This window comes from Bombina bombina, chromosome 5 (genome assembly GCF_027579735.1).
Source record: "Bombina bombina isolate aBomBom1 chromosome 5, aBomBom1.pri, whole genome shotgun sequence".
NCBI lineage: Eukaryota > Metazoa > Chordata > Amphibia > Anura > Bombinatoridae > Bombina > Bombina bombina.
The window spans coordinates 1084589750-1084613399 of record NC_069503.1 but is presented as its reverse complement, the minus strand read 5'-3'; the positions used below and the strand labels follow the sequence as shown (position 1 = coordinate 1084613399).

At 38.4% G+C, this 23650-nt stretch overlaps 1 protein-coding gene across 4 annotated transcripts in view; it reads right to left on the bottom strand.

Moving 5' to 3' along the window:
* PHF20L1 (PHD finger protein 20 like 1) overlaps positions 1 to 23650 on the bottom strand; it is a 584626-nt gene that overhangs the window by 399578 nt on the left and 161398 nt on the right. For all 4 annotated transcript variants that reach the window (XM_053715368.1, XM_053715369.1, XM_053715370.1 and 1 more), the window contains one exon: positions 8653 to 8857. In XM_053715368.1, the coding sequence (XP_053571343.1) occupies positions 8653 to 8857 (205 nt within the window). The remainder of the gene's footprint in view (positions 1 to 8652; positions 8858 to 23650) is intronic.

Here is a 23650-nt window from a genome sequence, read left to right as displayed (position 1 = left end):
ACATCTCTTGCCCAAGCCTGAGCGAAGAGAGAGAGTCTGCCCCCCACCAGATCCGGTCCCGGATCGGGGGCCAACATTTCATGCTGTCTTGGTAGCAGTGGCAGGTTTCTTGGCCTGCTTTCCCTTGTTCCAGCCTTGCATTGGTCTCCAAGCTGGCTTGGCTTGAGAAGTATTACCCTCTTGCTTAGAGGACGTAGCACTTTGGGCTGGTCCATTTCTACGAAAGGGACGAAAATTAGGTTTATTTTTTGCCTTGAAAGGCCGATCCTGAGGAAGGGCGTGGCCCTTACCCCCAGTGATATCAGAGATAATCTCTTTCAAGTCAGGGCCAAACAGCGTTTTCCCCTTGAAAGGAATGTTAAGTAGCTTGTTCTTGGAAGACGCATCAGCTGACCAAGATTTCAACCAAAGCGCTCTGCGCGCCACAATAGCAAACCCAGAATTCTTAGCCGCTAACCTAGCCAATTGCAAAGTGGCGTCTAGGGTGAAAGAATTAGCCAATTTGAGAGCATTGATTCTGTCCATAATCTCCTCATAAGGAGGAGAATCACTATCGACCGCCTTTATCAGCTCATCGAACCAGAAACATGCGGCTGTAGCTACAGGGACAATGCATGAAATTGGTTGTAGAAGGTAACCCTGCTGAACAAACATCTTTTTAAGTAAACCTTCTAATTTTTTATCCATAGGATCTTTGAAAGCACAACTATCCTCTATGGGTATAGTGGTGCGTTTGTTTAAAGTGGAAACCGCTCCCTCGACCTTGGGGACTGTCTGCCATAAGTCCTTTCTGGGGTCGACCATAGGAAACAATTTTTTAAATATGGGGGGAGGGACGAAAGGAATACCGGGCCTTTCCCATTCTTTATTAACAATGTCCGCCACCCGCTTGGGTATAGGAAAAGCTTCTGGGAGCCCCGGGACCTCTAGGAACTTGTCCATTTTACATAGTTTCTCTGGGATGACCAACTTGTCACAATCACAGGATAATACCTCCTTAAGCAGAATGCGGAGATGTTCCAACTTAAATTTAAACGTAATCACATCAGGTTCAGCTTGTTGAGAAATGTTCCCTGAATCAGTAATTTCTCCCTCAGACAAAACCTCCCTGGCCCCATCAGACTGGGTTAGGGGCCCTTCAGAACCATTATTATCAGCGTCGTCATGCTCTTCAGTATCTAAAACAGAGCAGTCGCGCTTACGCTGATAAGTGTTCATTTTGGCTAAAATGTTTTTGACAGAATTATCCATTACAGCCGTTAATTGTTGCATAGTAAGGAGTATTGGCGCGCTAGATGTACTAGGGGCCTCCTGAGTGGGCAAGACTCGTGTAGACGAAGGAGGGAATGATGCAGTACCATGCTTACTCCCCTCACTTGAGGAATCATCTTGGGCATCATTGTCATTGTCACATAAATCACATTTATTTAAATGAATGGGAATTCTGGCTTCCCCACATTCAGAACACAGTCTATCTGGTAGTTCAGACATGTTAAACAGGCATAAACTTGATAACAAAGTACAAAAAACGTTTTAAAATAAAACCGTTACTGTCACTTTAAATTTTAAACTGAACACACTTTATTACTGCAATTGCGAAAAAACATGAAGGAATTGTTCAAAATTCACCAAATTTTCACCACAGTGTCTTAAAGCCTTAAAAGTATTGCACACCAAATTTGGAAGCTTTAACCCTTAAAATAACGGAACCGGAGCCGTTTTTAACTTTAACCCCTTTACAGTCCCTGGTATCTGCTTTGCTGAGACCCAACCAAGCCCAAAGGGGAATACGATACCAAATGACGCCTTCAGAAAGTCTTTTCTAAGTATCAGAGCTCCTCTCACATGCGACTGCATGTCATGCCTCTCAAAAACAAGTGCGCAACACCGGCGCGAAAATGAGGCTCTGCCTATGATTTGGGAAAGCCCCTAAAGAATAAGGTGTCTAAAACAGTGCCTGCCGATATTATTATATCAAAATACCCAGAATAAATGATTCCTCAAGGCTAAATATGTGTTAATAATGAATCGATTTAGCCCAGAAAAAGTCTACAGTCTTAATAAGCCCTTGTGAAGCCCTTATTTACGATCTTAATAAACATGGCTTACCGGATCCCATAGGGAAAATGACAGCTTCCAGCATTACATCGTCTTGTTAGAATGTGTCATACCTCAAGCAGCAAGAGACTGCTCACTGTTCCCCCAACTGAAGTTAATTGCTCTCAACAGTCCTGTGTGGAACAGCCATGGATTTTAGTGACGGTTGCTAAAATCATTTTCCTCATACAAACAGAAATCTTCATCTCTTTTCTGTTTCTGAGTAAATAGTACATACCAGCACTATTTCAAAATAACAAACTCTTGATTGAATAATAAAAACTACAGTTAAACACTAAAAAACTCTAAGCCATCTCCGTGGAGATGTTGCCTGTACAACGGCAAAGAGAATGACTGGGGTAGGCGGAGCCTAGGAGGGATCATGTGACCAGCTTTGCTGGGCTCTTTGCCATTTCCTGTTGGGGAAGAGAATATCCCACAAGTAAGGATGACGCCGTGGACCGGACACACCTATGTTGGAGAAATTTGGATTATTTATAATAGGAAGCCATTCAGAGAACGAGTAATCTATATTTAATATTGCACAAAACTTCTGCCAGGCCAATACTATATTCCTAATAGTGATGAGACAGCTAACATTCTGAGGTATATTCTGAGCAGCGATATGTAGTATAGCCTTTAACACAAATGGGGTAATCAGATGGTTTTCTATTTCTACTGATGAGACTAGATTAGTACCAGCTAGCCAATCTATTGCCGTTTTAACCATCACAACCAGGTTATATAATTTGAGATTGGGAAGCGCCAAACCCGCCGATCCGTAATTTTGCATTAGTCTGGCCAGTGCAATTCGAGGCCTTTTATTATTCCAAATAAATTTGGAGATTAGAGCATTAAAAAGCTTTAAATCTTTATTTAATATAAATAAAGGCAGATTCTGAAGAGGGTATAATAAACGCGGAAAAATAATTGATTTTATCAGATTTACTCTGGCTGTGATAGACAATGGAAAAGCGGCCCATAGATGTAAATCAGATCCAATTTTTTGGAACAGAGGCTCAAAATTAGCTTTATACCAAAATTTAGGATTTTTATGTAGAATTAAACCTAAATATTTAATAACGTCAACCATTTTAAATGGGATATAAATGCCTGCTAACTGAGGGTTGTTTATACACATTAATTCGCTCTTTTCTAGGTTAATCTTATAACCTGAGAAGGAACTGAAAATTTCTAACACGTGTATGATCATAGGGATAGACTGCTGGATATTGGTAAGGAAAACCAACACGTCATCTGCATAGAGCAGCGTTTTAAGACGGTGTGCGCCGAATGGGACTCCTACCAATACATCTCTGAATCGAATCGCAAGAGGTTCCAACGCTATATTAAAAAGTAGGGGAGATAAAGGACACCCTTGCCTGGTGCCTCTCTGTAATGTTATTTTAGGAGATAAAGAGCCATTAATAAGCAAAAAGGAGATCGGATTATGATATAGTCTACCAATAAACTTGACAAATTCCCCTTTTAAACCAAATTGATCCATCGCTCTGAATAGATATTCCCATACAATCGAGTCAAAGGCTTTGACCGCGTCCAAAGAGAGTATTGCAGTCTCTTGCCATGAAGGCATCTTCTTTTCCCTATCCACATTCCAGGCATAATCTAGGAAGTTAATCAATTTGCGAGTATTTTTTACTGGATTTCTAGCTACCATAAATCCAGTCTGGTCTGGATGGATAATTTTAGCTAGACAAGCAGATAGTCTTAAAGAAATAATGGCCATTAAGATCTTATAATCTGTGTTCAGAACCGAAATTGGCCTATAAGAGGCCAGATTTTCGGGAATTTTACCTTTCTTCAAAATGAGAGAAATATTAGCTGCAGAAAAGTAGGTAGAAATCACATTATCCGAACTATAATAGTAATTGAATAACTTTTCTAAAGTGGGCAGAAGAACCTCGCCAATACATTTATAAAACTCTGCGGGAAACCCGTCTGGTCCAGGAGCTTTATTCATCTTCAAGTGATCTATGGCTCTTTTTATTTCATCGATAGATATTGGGGCATTAATTAATATTAAGTCCTCGCTACTTAATTGAGGTGTCTTTATCATGGACCAAAAAAGATCTTGATTGACATTATCTATCTTAACTCCAGAGTATAGCTGTTGATAATAATCAAAAAATGCCTCCATGATTCCATTAGTCTCCATATATCTACCCTTTTCAGTTTGAATCACAGAGATAAGATTTTTCTTTTTTCTAACCTTAATGAGTCTAGCCAAATATTTAGCAGAGGATCCGTGGGTTCCTTTAAATTGGAGATTAATTTTCGCTTCTTCTTCTAAAAGTTTTTGTTTTAAGAATAAATCTCTTTCCTTCCTATTATCTTGGTATCTTTTCCAATTTGCCGAAGTGCGGCTTAGACAATATTTACTATATGAATTCTTGACTTTATTCATGATTTGGATTTCCCATACTTTACTCTTTTTTTTAGCTATACTGAGATATGTTTGTATTTCTGCCCGGTTTATTAGAATAACTCACATTGTCGGAATAATATTGCTGCCACCGTGATCTCAAGAAATTAACAAATTTCGGATTAGTGTACAAGTATCGAGGAAAATAGAAACTGGGTGTTTGAATCCGTTGTTTTAACCTAGAAAAAAAAGTCAAAGAAATAATAGCATGATCTGAGATAATAATATCTCCAATCCCTGCCTCCAACTTCTGAATAGACAGATTCTCCGCAATTAAAAATAAGTCAATTCTCGAGAAGGTGCCATGTGCTTTGGACTCACAAGAGAATGCTTGTTTATCTGGATTTTTTAGACGCCAAATATCTACTAGTTTTAACCTGGCACAAAATTGTGATAAGTATTTTGCATTTTTTGCATATAGTGATCTATTTTTATTGGACAATCTGTCTAACACAGGACACAGAGTGGCATTGAAATCACCCCCTAAAATTAAATTTTCTGTGATAAGAGGAAATAATTTAATTTTTATTTTCTCCCAAAATTCTTTAGAAAACTGATTTGGAGCATATATATTACAAAATATAAATTTAATATTTTTTATAAAAACATGGATAAGTATATACCTTGCAGCTGGATCTATTTCTATCTTCTCTATCCTATATTCCAGTTCTTTATGGAAGAGAATAGCGACCCCACATTTTCTAGATGGACCAGTCGTAGAGACTACTTCCCCTACCCATTTTATCTTCATATGTGTGTATGCTTTGACACTAGCCTTCCACTATGTGTCTCATGTGTGTATTAATGGAGTGTTCTCGGTAGAACTCCACCCTAATTAATTAAAAAAAAAAAAAAAAAAAAGGAAAAAAGGAATCAAATAGTAGTGAATAGGGCGTGTGATCTCTAGGACAGACAAAAGTTTTTCCAGAGCCTAATATCAGTTAGATAGATATCCAGAGAACAGGAATAAAGGGAAATTTCCCCAATTATATTTTGTAAGAGAAAACACAGACTATTTAACGTGCAAATAATCAGTACTATGTATATTATAATTTCTTAAAGGTAATCTACAGGATTTACAATAGAGTTATCCTAAATAAGGAAAGCTTTTCCCTTTCTTTATCGTGGTAGCCAGTTATCAAACAAATTCTGCGTAGTTAGATAAGAATTATGAGAGGTATCAAAGGAATATTAAGTTATTAAGATCTTCTTAAACATAGAATTCAAAAGCCATTAACATTGCATATGTATAGACCACTTGAATGAGTTAACTATTAAGTTAACATAATCTAAGCCCTGTAACACCTAGGTTTATAATCAAAAATAATAGAGAGCTCTGCAAAAATAAAGATTGCCTAGATCCAGTAATAAACTAAGAGCTCCCACTTCCTTGCCCTTATTTCTACTAAACGCTGTAAAGTACTTATACCATTTCCTTTAAACACAAATATTGTTATATTATAGTACCAATATTATAATTATGAGCAAATAACAGAAGAAAAATGAAAAGGGGTTAATAAAAGATCACAACGATCACAGATAAATACATTTCTCTTCTTCTGCAAGGTAGCGTCCAAAGAAAAAGAAAAAAGAAAATTTTAAGCTCAAGTTGAACACTCTGGCCTTCTCAATAGCGTTCAGTGTATTGTTTCCAGGGATAAAGATATATGCAATTACTCCTTTCTTTCCCCTTTTCTTTCTTTCCCCTTTTTAGGTAGTTCTAGTGAACAGTCTTGGCAGTATTTAGACACTGGGAAATCCTCATAACGATGTATTACTAAGCCTCCACCCACCACAATAGCAGAATATGCACACAAACAAAGATTCCAGCAAATAGATTGTAACAGGCGTTTGTCACTCACGTATATATCGCCCAAACTGTTCGCTCAGTCCTCAGGGAGTACTCTGGGGCTCTCCTTATGATTTTCAAGCAACACAGTATCCGGGTGGTTTAACGAGCCTGTGTAAGCTCCGTATGGGAATGATAGGTGTCGTCTACTTCCTGGCACACCTTCGTTTCCTATTGGGTGGGTGGGGAGGCTCGCACAATGGGCCACTTTCCAATTTGCCGAGAATCTTCAGCTGTTATGTCCCCGAGCACTAGACACTGATAGCTTTACTAAGGTTACTTTCAATGCTCCCAGGGAAATTAGCGTTCTGTGGGTGTCCTAGGGGGTATTGCTACCCCACAGCGGGCACAACTGATCCTCAGGAATTATCCCGTGCAGGTAATCTTTTTTTTTTCGCTGGCAGCTATCATCCCTGCAAGAATACTGGTGTATGGCCAGAGCAAAACAAACAGTCTCATCACGGTAAAGACATGCTGTACATACAGCGGTGGGCAGGAAGCAGGTGCAAATCACTAGGCACAGTACTCTGGTTGCCGGTTCTTAACAGAGTAACGAAGTTGCGGCTTTGACAAAAAAGCCAAAATTGAGTCTCTTGTGGGTTTCCCGTCTGGGCTTGAGTAGCGCTTGCCCGGCTCCCTAGGATACTGTCCGCACCAACAACGGGAGATAAGACGCCAGAAGAGAGTAATATGGAGCTGATCAAACTTCGGCTCTCAACGCCGACACAGCGTGTTCACACTGCACAGCTCCTCCCACCGGAAACCCCATATCTTTACAGGTCTACTGCTTACCCCTTCCCTTGCAGGGAAATAAAAGTCAGCCAGTTCTGATATACCAAGTCTCCTCAGAAATAAAGGGCTGCACATACCTCAATGCTGCTTGTAGCATGAAACCGTTCTCCACACTGAAGAAGTCTCTTGTATTACCTTCAGAAGCTCTGTGGGAACCAACGTGGATCTTAGTTAAATCTGCTAAGATCATCAACCTCAGGGCAGAAATCTTCTTTCATATCCCCCTGAGGAAAATATGAAATATTTGAAAGAAATATGAAAGAAATGAATTTATCAGGTAAGTTCTTACATAAATTATGTTTTCTTTCATGTAATTGGCAAGAGTCCATTAGCTAGTGACGTATGGGATAGCAATACCCAAGATGTGGAACTCCACGCAAGAGTCACTAGAGAGGAAGGGATAAAAATAAAAACAGCCATTTTCCGCTGAAAAAAATAATCCACAACCCAAAATATAAGTTAATTCTCATAAATGTGAGGAAAAAACTTAAATCAAAAGCAGAAAAATCAAACTCCAAATAGGCTTGATGAATAAAAAGTTTTAACCACGAGGCCAAGGAAACGGCAGAAGCCTTCTGACCTTTCCTGGAACTAGAAAAGATAACAAATAGACTAGACATCTTCCTGAAATCTTTAGTAGCTTCAACATAATATTTTAAAGCTCTCACCACATCCAAAGAATGTAAAGATCTTTCCAAAGAATTCTTAGGATTAGGACACAATGAAGGAACAACAATTTCTCTATTAATGTTGTTAGAATTTACAACCTTAGGTAGGAATTTAAATAAAGTCCGCAAAACTGCCTTATCCTGATGAAAAATCAGAAAAGGAGATTCACAAGAGAGCGGATAATTCAGAAACTCTTCTAGCAGAAGAGATAGCCAAAAGGAACAACACTTTCCAATAAAGTAGTTTAATGTCTAAAGAATGCATAGGCTCAAACGGAGGAGCCTGTAAAGCCTTCAAAACCAAATTAAGACTCCAAGGAGGAGAGATTGATTTAATGAGAGGCTTGATACGAACCAAAGCCTGCACAAAACAATAAATATCAGGAAGTTTGGCAATCTTTCTATGAAATAAAACAGAAAGCGCAGAGATTTTTTGGGTTTCATATCCCTTTAACTAGTGATCTATAAAGTGCCATAAGTGCCACAAGATTCTCCCTTTTTCTGATGTTAACACCTCTTCCTATACAACCAAGTATGCTCCTGGCCTTGCTGTGCTACTGTACTGCTGACTAAACTTTATAAATAGCTTGACATAATAATACCTGGTACATTCCCTACAATTAATCTTAGAGGTTTGCAACCTAAATGCATCTTTTATTTTTTACTTTTTAGTATCAAATTTCATATTTTACATTCTAAGCTTCTTACTTTGTTCATTAACACTGCCCTGGACATGTAGGGCTAGTAAAGTGTATGGGAACCTATATCATAGATAGAACCTACACAGTTTGTTATGGATGTACCTAAGGTTTTGCTGGACGTGGGCTCTTCCTCCTCTTTCTTAAAGATGTCAATAGGTTTACAGGTCAACAGTTCTTCCTTCTTTGATGATCCTTTTAAACTCTTTCTCTCCTCCTTTTCTTTATTGCTGTTTGCACTGGTCCTAGGTTTGCTCCCTGGTTTATGTTTTGCTGCAGCTGCTGCTGCTTTAACCAGAGCTATCCAATCCTTACAAAGAAAAAGAACAGAAAATCAGACAAAACATATTACAATTTAATGGAATTATGATAGACACCAAACACATCCATAATTTCAATCATGCGTACCTACAAGATGCATAAACTAATTTAAATTTTGTAAAAATAAAAATCATGGACTCCTCCCATAGCCCAAGCTAGAAAAAATAGACTTCTACATTGCGAACACACCCAAATTAAGTAGAAGGTTCAAAGAAAAACAAAATGTATGGTTACCTTATAAATTTCTTTCTTTCCGGATATGGTGAGTCCACGGCTTCATCAATTACTGTTGGGAATATCTCTCCTGGCCAGCAGGAGGAAGCAAAGAGCACCACAGCCAAGCTGTTAAGTATCACTCCCCTACCCACAAACCCCAGTCATTCGACCTAAGGCAAATGGAGAAAAAAAGGAGTAACACAAGGTGTAGAGGTGCCTGAAGTTTAGACAAAAATAAAATAGAGGACGGGGACGTGTACTCACTATATAAGGAAATAAATACATTTATCAGGTAAGCATAAATTTTGTTTTCTTTCCTAAGATATGGTGAGTCCATGGCTTCATCAATTACTATTGGCAACCAATACCCAAGCTAGAGGACACAGATGAATAGGGAGGGACAAGACAGGGACAAGACAGGCAGCCCGAAACAGAAGGCACCACCACTCGAAAAAACTATTTATGTAAGAATTTACCTGATAAATTCATTTCTTTCATATTGGCAAAGTTTCCCAAACCTCAAAATGCCTATAAATACACCCCTCACCACACCCACAATTCAGTTTAACGAATAGCCAAGAAGTGGGGTGATAAAGAAAGGAGTAAAAAGCATAAACAAAAGAATTTGGAAATAATTGTGCTTTATACAAAAAATCATAACCACCATAAAAAAGGGGGTGGGCCTCATGGACTCTTGCCAATATGAAAGAAATTAATTTATCAGGCCAGTTCTTACATAAATTATGTTTTCTTTCATGTAATTGGCAAGAGTCCATGAGCTAGTGACGTATGGGATAGCAATACCCAAGATGTGGAACTCCACGCAAGAGTCGCTAGAGAGGGAGGGATAAAATAAAAAACAGCCATTTCGTTGAAAAAAATTAATCCACAACCCAAATATAAGTTTATTCTCAAAAAATAAAAATAAAAACTTAAATCATAAGCAGAAGAATCAAACTGAAACAGCTGCCTGAAGAAATTTCCTACCAAAATCTGCTTCTGAAGAAGCAAATACATCAAAATGGTAGAATTTAGTAAATGTATGCAAAGAAGACCAAGTTACTGCTTTGCAAATCTGAACAACTGAAGCTTCATTCTTAAAAGCCCAAGAAGTGGAAACTGATCTAGTAGAATGAGCTGTAATTCTCGGAGGCGGGGCTTTATCCGACTCCAAATAAGCTTGATGAATCAAAAGCTTTAACCATGATGCCAAAGAAACGGCAGAAGCCTTCTGACCTTTTCTGGAACCAGAAAAGATAAATAAATAGACTAGAAGTCTTCATCAAATCTTTAGTGGCTTCAACATAATATTTCAAACCACTCACCACATCCAAAGAATGTAAAGATCTCTCCAAAGAATTCTTAGGATTAGGACACAAAGAAGGGACAACAATTTCTCTATTAATGTTGTTAGAATTCACAACCTTAGGTAAGAATTTAAATGAAGTCCGCAAAACTGCCTTATCCTGATGAAAACCATCAGAAAAGGAGAATCACAAGAAAGAGCAGATAATTCAGAAACTCTTCTAGCAGAAGAGATGGCCAAAAGGAACAACACTTTCCAAGAAAGTAGTTTAATATCCAAAGAATGCATATGCTCAAATGGAGGAGCCTGTAAAGCCTTCAAAACCAAATTAAGACTCCAAGGAGGAGAGATTGATTTAATGACAGGTTTGATACGGACCAAAGCCTGTACAAAACAATGAATATCAGGAAGTTTAGCAATTTTCCTGTGGAATAAAACAGAAAGAGCATAGATTTGTCCTTTCAAGGAAGTTCTGTGAGCTTCCTTCTCAGTTTTGTTCCTTCGCGGCTTAAAGTGAGATAACAAACAAACCTCCGTTCCTGATTGGTGGTTAGGGGTCACACCTCTCTTAGGATAGGCTGTGACTGTGCACGCTGGATGTTTAGCGTGTTCAGATGTAAGTGATCTTTTTCAAGATGTTTGAACTGCAGCTGTAAAAAACTTTTTTCCTCTGCACTTTGGTGTGCGGTGTTGGGGATCCACTGTTAGAAAGAAAAGCTGTGCTCCACTTTCTCGCTGATCAGATCCTTGGTCCTCCTTGTGGTTTTGGCTCCTAAATCATGAAAATTAGAGAGTCCACTTGAGGGGCTGGATCGCAGCTTTTTGGAGTTTGTAAGACTTTCTTTAAACGTGGTTGTAGAAAAGTGGTAGTAGAAAAGTCTGGAGTAAAATCTATGCGTTTCACCCTCTGGGGGCTTTATCAAGATACTCCAGACAGGTTGAGTGCTTCCTTATAAAGGTATTTCTTGTGATCTTATTGGTTAGGTAATTAAGGTAGGTTCCATGGAGGCACACCTTCTTAGGTTTAAGGTGGAATTGCAGGTTAACAGTTTTTTTTTATATAAAGGTGGTATTAAGGTTCACTTTATGCTTTTCACTCAACTTTTGACAAAATTAGTTATTCATTTATGGAATCTTATACAACATAATAAATTAACTATTATCTCATAAGATATTATTATAACAGGGAACACAATAATGTGAGATTATAAAAAATAGGCAATTTGGACTTTCTATCTAAAAAAGTTACATTGGAAATAATACCTTATGTTGTGAGGTGTTACACATAACGTTAAGCTAGTTTTAAAGCGATCTCTGAGGCAATAGATTAGTGTTAAGGATGAATTGTTGGTGTAAATACTACCATTCAGAATTAATGACGTTATACCTACATAAGTGACATCACTAAAGGTGGACTTGATGGAATAGTGTACATGGAGGACAGTGAGTCCATCATATGTTAGGATTTGGAATTATAATTTTATCCAAATATTGCAGATATAGAGGTTTTCTAATTCTGAATCCATTTGTGGGATTGGACTGCCAATAATTAGACAGATAGAGTTATTTGCGATATTAGCGATTATGTATCAATTATGAGTGTACCTACATTTTGTAGTTTTGGGGGATCGCTCCTAAATATAAGGTATCAAGGGTACATAAAGCAAATATAACAAAAACATGCAATATAGAAATTTCAAAGAAAAATGGATATCTCTAATTCTGAATTTAGTCCTAGTGGCTGGAGGGTCTGTAATGTATATATGGTTTCTGATTCCATTCTAAGGAGTTCAACTTCTAAGTTACCTCCCCTCCAATTCGGAGTGATCTTTTAAATCCCCCAATATTTAAAATCTGATAAATTGTTGTTATGGTGTTCTTTAAAATGTTGGTATAAGTAGGTTTCTTTTTTGCCTTTCTCTATTGTCCATAGATGTTCTCGGATTCTTTCCCTGAGGGTCCTAGTCGTTTCTCCAATGTATTGTTTATTACATGTGCATTGGATCATATATATTACCCCTTTATCTTGACATCTAATTGTGCAGTCTATGTCATATATTTTTCCAGTTTGTGTGGACTTGTAATTTTTTGTTTTACAACTATGTTGGCAGGACTTACATCCAAAACAGGGAAAAAAACCTTTAATATCGTTACCTGATAGGCTGATTTGTTTAGTGTTTTGATGTTCAGTTTTAAACTCACTAGGGGATAGAATATGTTTTAGGTTTTTTGCCTTTCTGTATAGAATATTGGGGTATGGAGATACTTTGTTGCCTATTATTGGATCATTTTGTACCAAATGCCAATGTTTGTTAACAATCTTTTTCAAGGTTTTGAAGTCATCATTATAATTGGTGATTAGTGGTACATTAATAATAGTATTTTCTGGAGTGTTTACTTTAGATTTGTCTTTATATTTTAAATATTCATTTCTATCAGTTGCTTCCACATCTTTTTTTGCTTTTGTTACTACTTTTGTTACTATCTCTTTTTTATAGCCTTTCTCTAGAAATTTTCTTTCTAGAAAGTCCGCTTGTTCCAAATAATGTATTGTTTTAGAACAGTTTCGACGTAATCGAATACATTGTCCCTTTGGAACATTCTCTTTCCATCTTTTTAGATGACAGCTTTCTGAATGTATTAAATTGTTGGCGTCTACTGTCTTAAAATGTGTCTTTGTGTTTATTGAATTGTCAATAATTTCAATTTCTAAATCCAGAAAAATTATTTTTGTTCTACTTATATTGTGTGTGAATTGCAGACCTATTGTGTTATGAATCATATCATTAAGGAACTTTTCTAAATGGACAATATCCCCTCTCCAAATCATCAGGATATCATCTATGTACCGTTTGTATAGCACGAGGTTTGCGCCAAGCTCATGGCTCTGGATAAATTCTTGTTCCCAGTTGCCCATGAATAAGTTAGCGTAGCTTGGCGCAAACCTCGTGCCCATAGCTGTACCTGTTATCTGAAGGAAAAATTTCCCATTGAAAGAAAAATAGTTTTGATTCAAAATAAAAGAGATTCCCTCCAATAAGAATTTGGCCTGATCTTTCTCAAGTTCTTTGTCATTAGATAGATAATTTTCCACTGCTTTTATACCGTAATTATGTTTGATACTTGTGTAGAGTGATGAAACATCACTAGTGATGAGGTAATAATTGTCTTGCCATGTAATTTTATCTAAAGTTTGTAGTACGTCTGTCGTGTCTTTCAGATATGATGGGAGAGTTTTAACATATTTCTGTAAAAATTTATCTATGTATTCTGAAAGGTTGCATGTTATTGATCCAATACCTGAAATGATTGGTCTACCGGGTGGATTTTGTATATCTTTATGTATTTTGGGGAGGTAGTAGAAAATGGGTATTTTTGGGAATGTTGGTGATAGATATCTAAATTCTTTAGTATTAATAATGCCTTTCTGTTTGGCTTCATCTAGTAATGCATTCAATCTGTTAGAGTATGTATTAGTTGGATCTGATTTAAGTATGGTGTAAGTGGTCTGATCTTCAAGTAATCTATTTGATTCTTTCAAATATTCTGTTTTATCCAGAATTACAACCCCTCCTTTATCAGCTTGTTTTATTACTATGTTTTTGTTCTTTTGCAAACTTTGCAATGCTTGTTTTTCTTTTAGTGAAAGATTATATTTAGCATGGTTTTTTGATTTTGTATTTTGTATATCTTTTTGAACTAGTTGTTCGAATAATTCGAGATTACTTCCACGTTCATGTCTTGGATAAAATTTTGATTTTTCTTTTAACTCAGTATGTATATACTTTGGAGAATTATTGGCATTAGTAGTGTGATTAAGTGGTGTCTGGAAGTTTCTTTCAATGGGATTTTTTATGAAATATTTTTTCAAAGTCAGTTTTCTGACGAATTGACTTATATGTATATGTGTTTGAAATTTGTTCATTCTTGTAGAGGGTGCAAATGATAGACCTCTGTTTAGGACTTTTAATTCATCTTTATTCAGCGTGACACTGCTTAAGTTACAAATACCCTTAGCTACTACTTCGTCCTTTTGTAATCTCTTATTTTTGTCTCTTCCTTTTCCTATACAACCTCTCTTAATCTTTTTCTTGGACTTTTTTGGGGTCTTTGTATATCTTTTTTCGTTTGTGTAGTAAGACAGATAAAGCAGAAATCTGTCCCTTTAGAGAACTTGCAGATAATCCTTTATCCAAACCTTCTTGCAGAAAGGAAAGAATCTTAGGAATTTTTATCTTATTCCATGGGAATCCCTTGGATTCACACCAACAGATATATCTTTTCCATATTTTATGGTAAATCTTTCTAGTTACCGGTTTTCTGGCCTGAACCAGAGTATCTATCACAGAATCTGAAAACCCACGCTTTGATAGAATCAAGCGTTCAATCTCCAAGCCGTCAGCTGGAGGGAGACCAGATTTGGATGTTCGAATGGACCCTGAACAAGAAGGTCCTGTCTCAAAGGTAGCTTCCATGGTGGAACCGATGACATATTCACCAGGTCTGCATACCAAGTCCTGCATGGCCACGCAGGAGCTACCAAGATCACCGAGGCCCTCTCCTGTTTGATCCTGGCTACCAGCCTGGGAATGAGAGGAAACGGTGGAAAAACATAAGCTAGGTTGAAGGTCCAAGGTGCTACTAGTGCATCCACTAGAGTAGCCTTGGGATCCCTGGATCTGGACCCGTAGCAAGGAACCTTGAAGTTCTGACGAGACGCCATCAGATCCATGTCTGGAATGCCCCATAATTGAGTCAACTGGGCAAAGATCTCCGGGTGGAGTTCCCACTCCCCCGGATGGAAAGTCTGACGACTCAGATAATCCGCTTCCCAGTTTTCCACACCTGGGATGTGGATCGCAGATAGATGGCAGGAGTGATCCTCCGCCCATTGTATTATTTTGGCCACTTCTTTCATCGCTAGGGAACTCCTTGTTCCCCCCTGATGATTGATATACGCAACAGTCGTCATGTTGTCTGATTGGAATCTTATGAATCTGGCCTTTGCAAGCTGAGGCCAAGCCCTGAGAGCAATGAATATCGCTCTTAGTTCCAGAATGTTTATCGGGAGAAGAGACTCTTCCCGAGACCAAAGTCCCTGAGTTTTCAGGGATTCCCAGACCGCGCCCCAGCCCACTAGACTGGCGTCGGTCGTGACAATGACCCACTCTGGTCTGCGGAAGCTCATTCCCTGGGATAGATGGTCCAGGGTCAGCCACCAACGGAGTGACTCTCTGGTCTTCTGATCTACTTGAATCACTGGAGACAAGTCTGTATAGTCCCCATTCCACTGTTTGAGCATGCACAGTTGTAATGGTCTTAGATGAATTCGTGCAAAAGGAACTATGTCCATTGCTGCAACCATCCACCCTACTACTTCCATGCACTGAGCTATGGAAGGACGTGGAACAGAGTGAAGAACTTGACAAGTGCTTAGAAAATTAGACTTATTCTTGGCCTTGAAAGGCCTATCTTGTGGAAGGGCGTGGCCCTTTCCCCCAGTGATGTCTGAGATAATCTCTTTCAATTCTGGCCCAAAGAGAGTTTTACCTTTGAAAGGGATGTTAAGCAATTTAGTCTTGGATGATACATCCGCTGACCAAGACTTTAGCCAAAGCGCTCTGCGCGCCACAATTGCAAACCCTGAATTTTTCGCCGCTAATCTAGCTAATTGCAAAGCGGCATCTAAAATAAAAGAGTTAGCCAACTTAAGTGCGTGAACTCTGTCCATAACCTCCTCATACGGAGTCTCTCTACTGAGCGACTTTTCTAGTTCCTCGAACCAGAACCACGCTGCTGTAGTGACAGGAACAATGCACGAAATGGGTTGTAGAAGGTAACCCTGCTGTACAAAAATCTTTTTAAGCAAACCTTCCAATTTTTTATCCATAGGATCTTTGAAAGCACAACTATCCTCGATAGGGATAGTAGTTCGCTTGTTTAGAGTAGAAACTGCCCCCTCGACCTTAGGGACTGTCTGCCATAAGTCCTTTCTGGGGTCGACCATAGGAAATCATTTCTTAAATATAGGGGGGGGGGAACAAAAGGTATGCCGGGCTTCTCCCACTCCTTATTCACTATGTCCACCACCCGCTTGGGTATAGGAAAAGCGTCGGGTGCACCGGAACCTCTAGAAACTTGTCCATCTTGCATAATTTCTCTGGAATGACCAAGTTGTCACAATCATCCAGAGTAGATAACACCTCCTTAAGCAGTGCGCGGAGATGTTCTAATTTAAATTTAAATGTCACAACATCAGGTTCAGCTTGTTGAGAAATTTTTCCTGAATCTGAAATTTCCCCATCTGACAAAACCTCCCTCATGGCCACTTCAGATTGGTGTGAGGGTATGACAGAACAATTATCATCAGCGCCCTCCTGCTCTTCAGTGTTTAAAACAGAGCAATCGCGCTTTCTCTGATATGCAGGCATTTTGGATAAAAACATAATTTATGTAAGAACTTACCTGATAAATTCATTTCTTTCATATTAGCAAGAGTCCATGAGCTAGTGACGTATGGGATATACATTCCTACCAGGAGGGGCAAAGTTTCCCAAACCTTAAAATGCCTATAAATACACCCCTCACCACACCCACAATTCAGTTTAACGAATAGCCAAGAAGTGGGGTGATAAGAAAAAAGTGCGAAAGCATATAAAATAAGGAATTGGAATAATTGTGCTTTATACAAAAAAATCAAAACCACCACAAAAAAGGGCGGGCCTCATGGACTCTTGCTAATATGAAAGAAATGAATTTATCAGGTAAGTTCTTACATAAATTATGTTTTCTTTCATGTAATTAGCAAGAGTCCATGAGCTAGTGACGTATGGGATAATGATTACCCAAGATGTGGATCTTTCCACGCAAGAGTCACTAGAGAGGGAGGGATAAAATAAAGACAGCCAATTCCTGCTGAAAATAATCCACACCCAGAATAAAATTTTAATGAAAAAACATAAGCAGAAGATTCAAACTGAAAACACTGCCTGAAGTACGTTTCTACCAAAAACTGCTTCAAAAGAAGAAAACACATCAAAATGGTAGAATTTAGTAAAATTATGCAAAGAGGACCAAGTTGCTGCTTTGCAAATCTGATCAACCGAAGCTTCATTCCTAAAACGCCCAGGAAGTAGAACTGACCTAGTAGAATGAGCTGTAATCCTTTGAGGCGGAGTGTTACCCGACTCAACATAGGCATGATGAAATAAAGATTTCAACCAAGATGCCAAAGAAATATCAGAAGCTTTCTGGCCTTTCTAGAACCGGAAAAGATGACAAATAGACTAGAAGTCTTTCGGAAAGACTTAGTAGCTTCAACATAATATTACAAAGCTCTAACAGCATCCAAAGAATGCAATGATTTCTCCTTAGAATTCATAGGATCAGGACATAATGAAGGAACCACAATTTCTCTACTAATGTTGTTAGAATTCACAACCTTAGGTAAAAAATTCAAAAGAAGTTCGCAGCACCGCCTTATCCTGATGCAAAATCAGAAAAGGAGACTCACAAAAAAGAGTAGATAATTCAGAGACTCTTCTGGCAGAAGAGATGGCCAAAAGAAATAAAACTTTCCAAGAAAGTAATATAACGACCAAAGAATGCATGGGTTCAAAAGGAGGAGCTTGAAGAGCCCCCAGAACCAAATTCAAACTCCAAGGAGGAGAAATTGACTTAAAGACAGGTTTTATACGAACCAAAGGTTGTACAAAACAATAAATATCAGGAAGATTAGCAAACCTTCTGTGAAAAAGAACAGAAAGAGCAGAGATTTGTCTTTCAAGGAACTTGCGGACAAACCTTTATCTAAACCATCCTGAAGAAACTGAAAAATTCTCGGTATTCAAAAAGAATGCCAAGAAAAAAGATGAGAAAGACACTAAGAAATATAAGTCTTCCAGACTCTATAATATATCTCTCTAGATACAAATTTACGAGCCTGTCACATAGTATCAATCACAGAGTCAGAGAAACCTCTTTGACCAAGAATCAAGCGTTCAAACTCCATACCTTAAAATTAAGGTTTTGAGACAGAAAGACTGGTCTTAACGGAAGAGTCCACAGCTGGCAAGAGGCCATCCGGACAAGATCCGCATACCAAAACCTGTGAGGCCATGCTGGAGCTACCAGCAGGACAAACGAGCATTCCTTTAGAATATTGGAGAATACCCTTGGAAGAAGAACTAGAGGCGGAAAGATATAGGCAGGATGACACTTGTAAGGAAGAAAATAATGCATCCACTGCCTCCGCCCGAGGATCCCAGGATCCGGACAGATACCAGGGAAGTTTCTTGTTTAGATGAGAAGCCATCAGATCTATTACTGGGAGTTCCCACATTGAACAATCTGAGGAAATACCTCTGGGTGAAGAGACCATTCGCCCAGGTGCAACGTTTGGCGACTGAGATAATCCGTTTTCCAATTGTCCATACCTGGGATATGAACCGCAGAGATTAGACAGGAGCTGGATTCCGCCCAAACCAAAATTCGAGATACTTCTTTCATAACCAGAGGACTGTGAGTCCCTCCTTGATGATTGATGTATGCCACAGTTGTGACATTGTCTATCTGAAAACAAATGAACAACTCTCTCTTCAGAAGAGGCCAAGACTGGAAAGCTCTGAAAATTGCACGGAGTTCCAAAATATTGATCGGAAATCTCACCTCCTGAGATTCCCAAACCCCTTGTGCCGTCAGATACCCCCACACAGCTCCCCAACCTGTAAGACTTGCATCTGTTGAGATTATAGTCCAGGTTGGAAGAACAAGAAGCCCCCTGAACTAAACGATGGTGATCTGTCCACCATGTCAGAGAGTGTCGTATAATCGGTTTAAAGATATTAATTGAGATATCTTTGAGTAATCCCTGCACCATTGGTTCAGCATACAGAGCTGAAGAGGTCGCATGTGAAAACGAGCAAAGGAGATCGCATCTGATGCGGCAGTCCTAAGACCTAAAATTTCCATGCATAAGGCTACCAAAGGGAATGATTGTGACTGAAGGTTTTGACAAGCTGATATCAAAGTTAAACTTCTCTTGTCTGACAAGGACAGAGTCATAGACACTGAATCTATCTAGAAACCTAAAAAGGTTACCCTTGTCTGAGGAATCAATTAACTGATTGGTAAATTGAACCTCCAACCATGAACTTGAAGAAACAACACAAGTCGATTCGTATGAGATTCTTCGAAAATGAGAAGACTGAGCAAATACCAAGATATCGTCCAAATAAGGAAATACCAAAACCCTGTTCTCTGATTACAGAAAGAAGGGCACCGAGAACCTTTGAAAAAAATTCTTGGAACTGAGGCTAGGCCAAACGGTAGAGCCAAAAAACTGGTAATGCTTGTCTAAAAAGAGAATCTCAGACACTAAAAGTGATCTGGATGAATCGGAATATGCAGATACACATCCTGTAAATCTATTGTAGACATATAATGCCGTTGCTAAACAAAAAGCAGGATAGTCCTACAGTAACCATCTTGAATGTTGGTATCCTTACATAACGATTCAATATTGATAGATCCGGAACTGGTCTGAAGGAATTGACCTTCTTTGGTACAATGAAGAGATAAAATAAAACCCCAGCCCCTGTTCCAAAACTGGAACTGGCATAATTACTCCAACCAACTCTAGATCTGAAACACATTTCAGAAATGCTGAGCCTTTGCTGTGTTAACTGGGACACGGGAAAGAAAAAATCTCTTAGCAGGAGGCCTTAACTTGAAGCCAATTCTGTACCTTTCTGAAACAATGTTCTGAAACCAGAGATTGAGAACGGAATTGATCCAAATTTCTTTGAAGAAAACGTAATCTGCCCCATACCAGCTGAGCTGGAATAAGGGCCGCACCTTCATGGGTACTTAGGAGCTGGCTATAGATTTCTATAAGGCTTGGATATATTCCAAACTGGAAATAGTTTCCAAACTGATACCGCTCCTGAGGATGAAGGATCAGGCTTTTGTTCCTTGTTGTGAGGAAAGGAACGAAAAAGACTATTAGACCTAAATTTACCTTAGATTTTTTATCCTTTGGTAAAAAAGTTCTCTTCCTTCCAGAAACAATTGAGATAATAATTTAATACCCTGGAAAGAAAGGGAAAGCAAAGTTGACTTAGAAGACATATCAGCATTCCAAGTTTAATCCATAAAGCTTTTCTAGCTAAAATAGCTAGAGACATATACCTGACATCAACTCTAATGATATCAAAAGATGGTATCACCAATAAAATTATTAGCATGATATAGAATAATAATAATGCTATAAAATTATGATCTGTTACTTGTTGCGCTAAAGCTTCTAACCAAAAAGTTGAAGCTGCAGCAACATCCGCTAAAAATATAGCAGGTCTAAGAAGATTACCTGAACATAAGTAAGCTTTTCTTAGAAAGGATTCAATTTTCCTTAAATAAAGTACTATCTGCCGTAGGAACAGTAGTACATTTAGCAGGAGTAGAGACAGCCCCATAACCTTAGGGATTTTGTCCCAAAAAAACTCTAATCTGTCAGATGGCACAGGATATAATTGCTTAAACGTTTAGAAGGAGTAAAAGAATTACCCAAATTATTCCATTCCCTGGAAATTACTTCAGAAATAGCATCAGGGAGATTAAACACTTCTGGAATAACTACAGGAGATTTAAAAACCTTATTTAAACGTTTAGATTTAGTATCAAGAGGACCAGAATCCTCTATTTCTAATGCAATTAATACTTCTTTAAATAAAGAACGAATAAATTCCATCTTGAACAAATACAAAGATTTATCAGTATCAGAATGATGATGTTCATTTAAAAATTCATCTGAAAAAAGAGAAGTTTTAAAAGACTTTTATGTAAACTAGGAGAAATAACAGACATAGCCTTCTTAATGGATTTAAAAAATAAAATCTCATATGTTTATCAGGAACACTCTGAAAATTAGATGTTGACGGAACAGCAACAGGTAATGTAACAGTACTAAAGGGAATTTTATCTGCATTAATAAGTTTGTCATGACATGCAATACAAACAACAGCTGGAGAAACAGATACCAAAATTATAGCAGATACACTTAGCTTGGTAGCTCCAGCACTAGACAGCGATTTTCCTGTAGTATCTTCTGACTCAGATGCAACGTGAGACATCTTGCAATATGTAAGACAAAAAAACAACATATAAAGCAAAATTGATCAAATTCCTTAAATGACAGTTTCAGGAATGGGAAAAAATGCCAAAGAACAAGCTTCTAGCAACCAGAAGCAATGAAAAATGAGACTAAAATAATGTGGAGACAAAAGCGACGCCCATATTTTTTAGCGCCAAATCAGACGCCCACATTATTTGGCGCCTAAAATGCTTTTGGCGCCAAAAATGACGCCACATCCGGAACGCCGACATCTTTGGCGCAAAATAACGTCAAAAAAATGACGCAACTTCCGGCGACACGTATGACGCCGGAAACGGAAAATAATTTTTGCGCCAAAAAAGTCTGCGCCAAGAATGACGCAATAAAATGAAGCATTTTCAGCCCCCGCGAGCCTAACAGCCCACAGGGAAAAAAGAGTCAAATTTTTGAAGGTAAGAAAAAATGATTAATTCAAATGCATTATCCCAAATATGAAACTGACTGTCTGAAAAATAAGGAAAGTTGAACATTCTGAGTCAAGGCAAATAAATGTTTGAATACATATATTTAGAACTTTATAAACAAAGTGCCCAACCATAGCTTAGAGTGTCACAGAAAATAAGATTTACTTACCCCAGGACACTCATCTACATGTAGTAGAAAGCCAAACCAGTACTGAAACGAGAATCAGTAGAGGAAATGGTATATATAAGAGTATATCGTCGATCTGAAAAGGGAGGTAAGAGATGAATCTCTACGACCGATAACAGAGAACCTATGAAATAGACCCCGTAGAAGGAGATCACTGCATTCAAATAGGCAATACTCTCCTCACATCCCTCTGACATTCACTGCACGCTGAGAGGAAAACCGGGCTCCAACTTGCTGCGGAGCGCATATCAACGTAGAATCTAGCACAAACTTACTTCACCACCTCCATCGGAGGCAAAGTTTGTAAAACTGAATTGTGGGTGTGGTGAGGGGTGTATTTATAGGCATTTTAAGGTTTGGGAAACTTTGCCCCTCCTGGTAGGAATGTATATCCCATACGTCACTAGCTCATGGACTCTTGCTAATTACATGAAATAAATATTTGCTATGGAGTTATCCATTACAGCCGTCAATTGTTGCATGGTAATAAGCATTGGCGCGCTAGATGTACTAGGAGCCTCCTGCGTGGGCAAAACTGGTGTAGACACAGTAGGAGATGATGTAGTATCATGTCTACTCCCCTCATCTGAGGAATCATCTTGGGCAATTTCATTATCTGTGGCAGTACTGTCCTTACTTTGTTTGGACGCTATGGCACAATTATCACACAATTTTGAATGGGGAGACACATTGGCTTTCATACATATAGAACATAGCTTATCCGAAGGCACAGACATGTTAAACAGGCTTAAACTTGTCAATAAATCACAAAAAACGTTTTAAAACAAAACCGTTACTGTCTCTTTAAATTTTAAACAGAGCACACTTTATTACTGAATATGTGAAAAAGTATGAAGGAATTGTTCAAAATTTACAAAAATTTCACCACAGTGTCTTAAAGCCTTAAAAGTATTGCATACCAAAGAGCTTTAACCCTTAAAATAACAGAACCGGAGCCGTTTACAAATTTAACCCCTATACAGTCCCAGCTACAGCCTTTGCTGTGACTTTACCAAGCCCAGAGGGGAATACGATACCAAATGACGCCTTCTAGAAACTTTTCCAACTACTTTCAGGTCCTCACACATGCATCTGCATGTCTTGCTCTCAAAAACAACTGTAGGCTCAGCCTACAACTGGGAAGGCCCTTCCTGACTGGAAAAGGTGTCTAACATAGTGCCTGATGTTAAAAAACGTTCCCCAAGTTTATAAGTGTGAATTATCAGCATAAACATGTATAAAATGTCCAAATAAAGCAATCGATTTAGCCCATAAAAGTGTCTACCAGTTTTATAGCCATATTAAGCCCTTTATTCTGTTTGAAACTAAGAAAATGGCTTACCGGTCCCCATGAGGGGAAATGACAGCCTTCCAGCATTACACAGTCTTGTTAGAAATATGGCTAGTCATACCTTAAGCAGAAAAGTCTGCTAACTGTTTCCCCCAACTGAAGTTACTTCATCTCAACAGTCCTATGTGGAAACAGCAATCGATTTTAG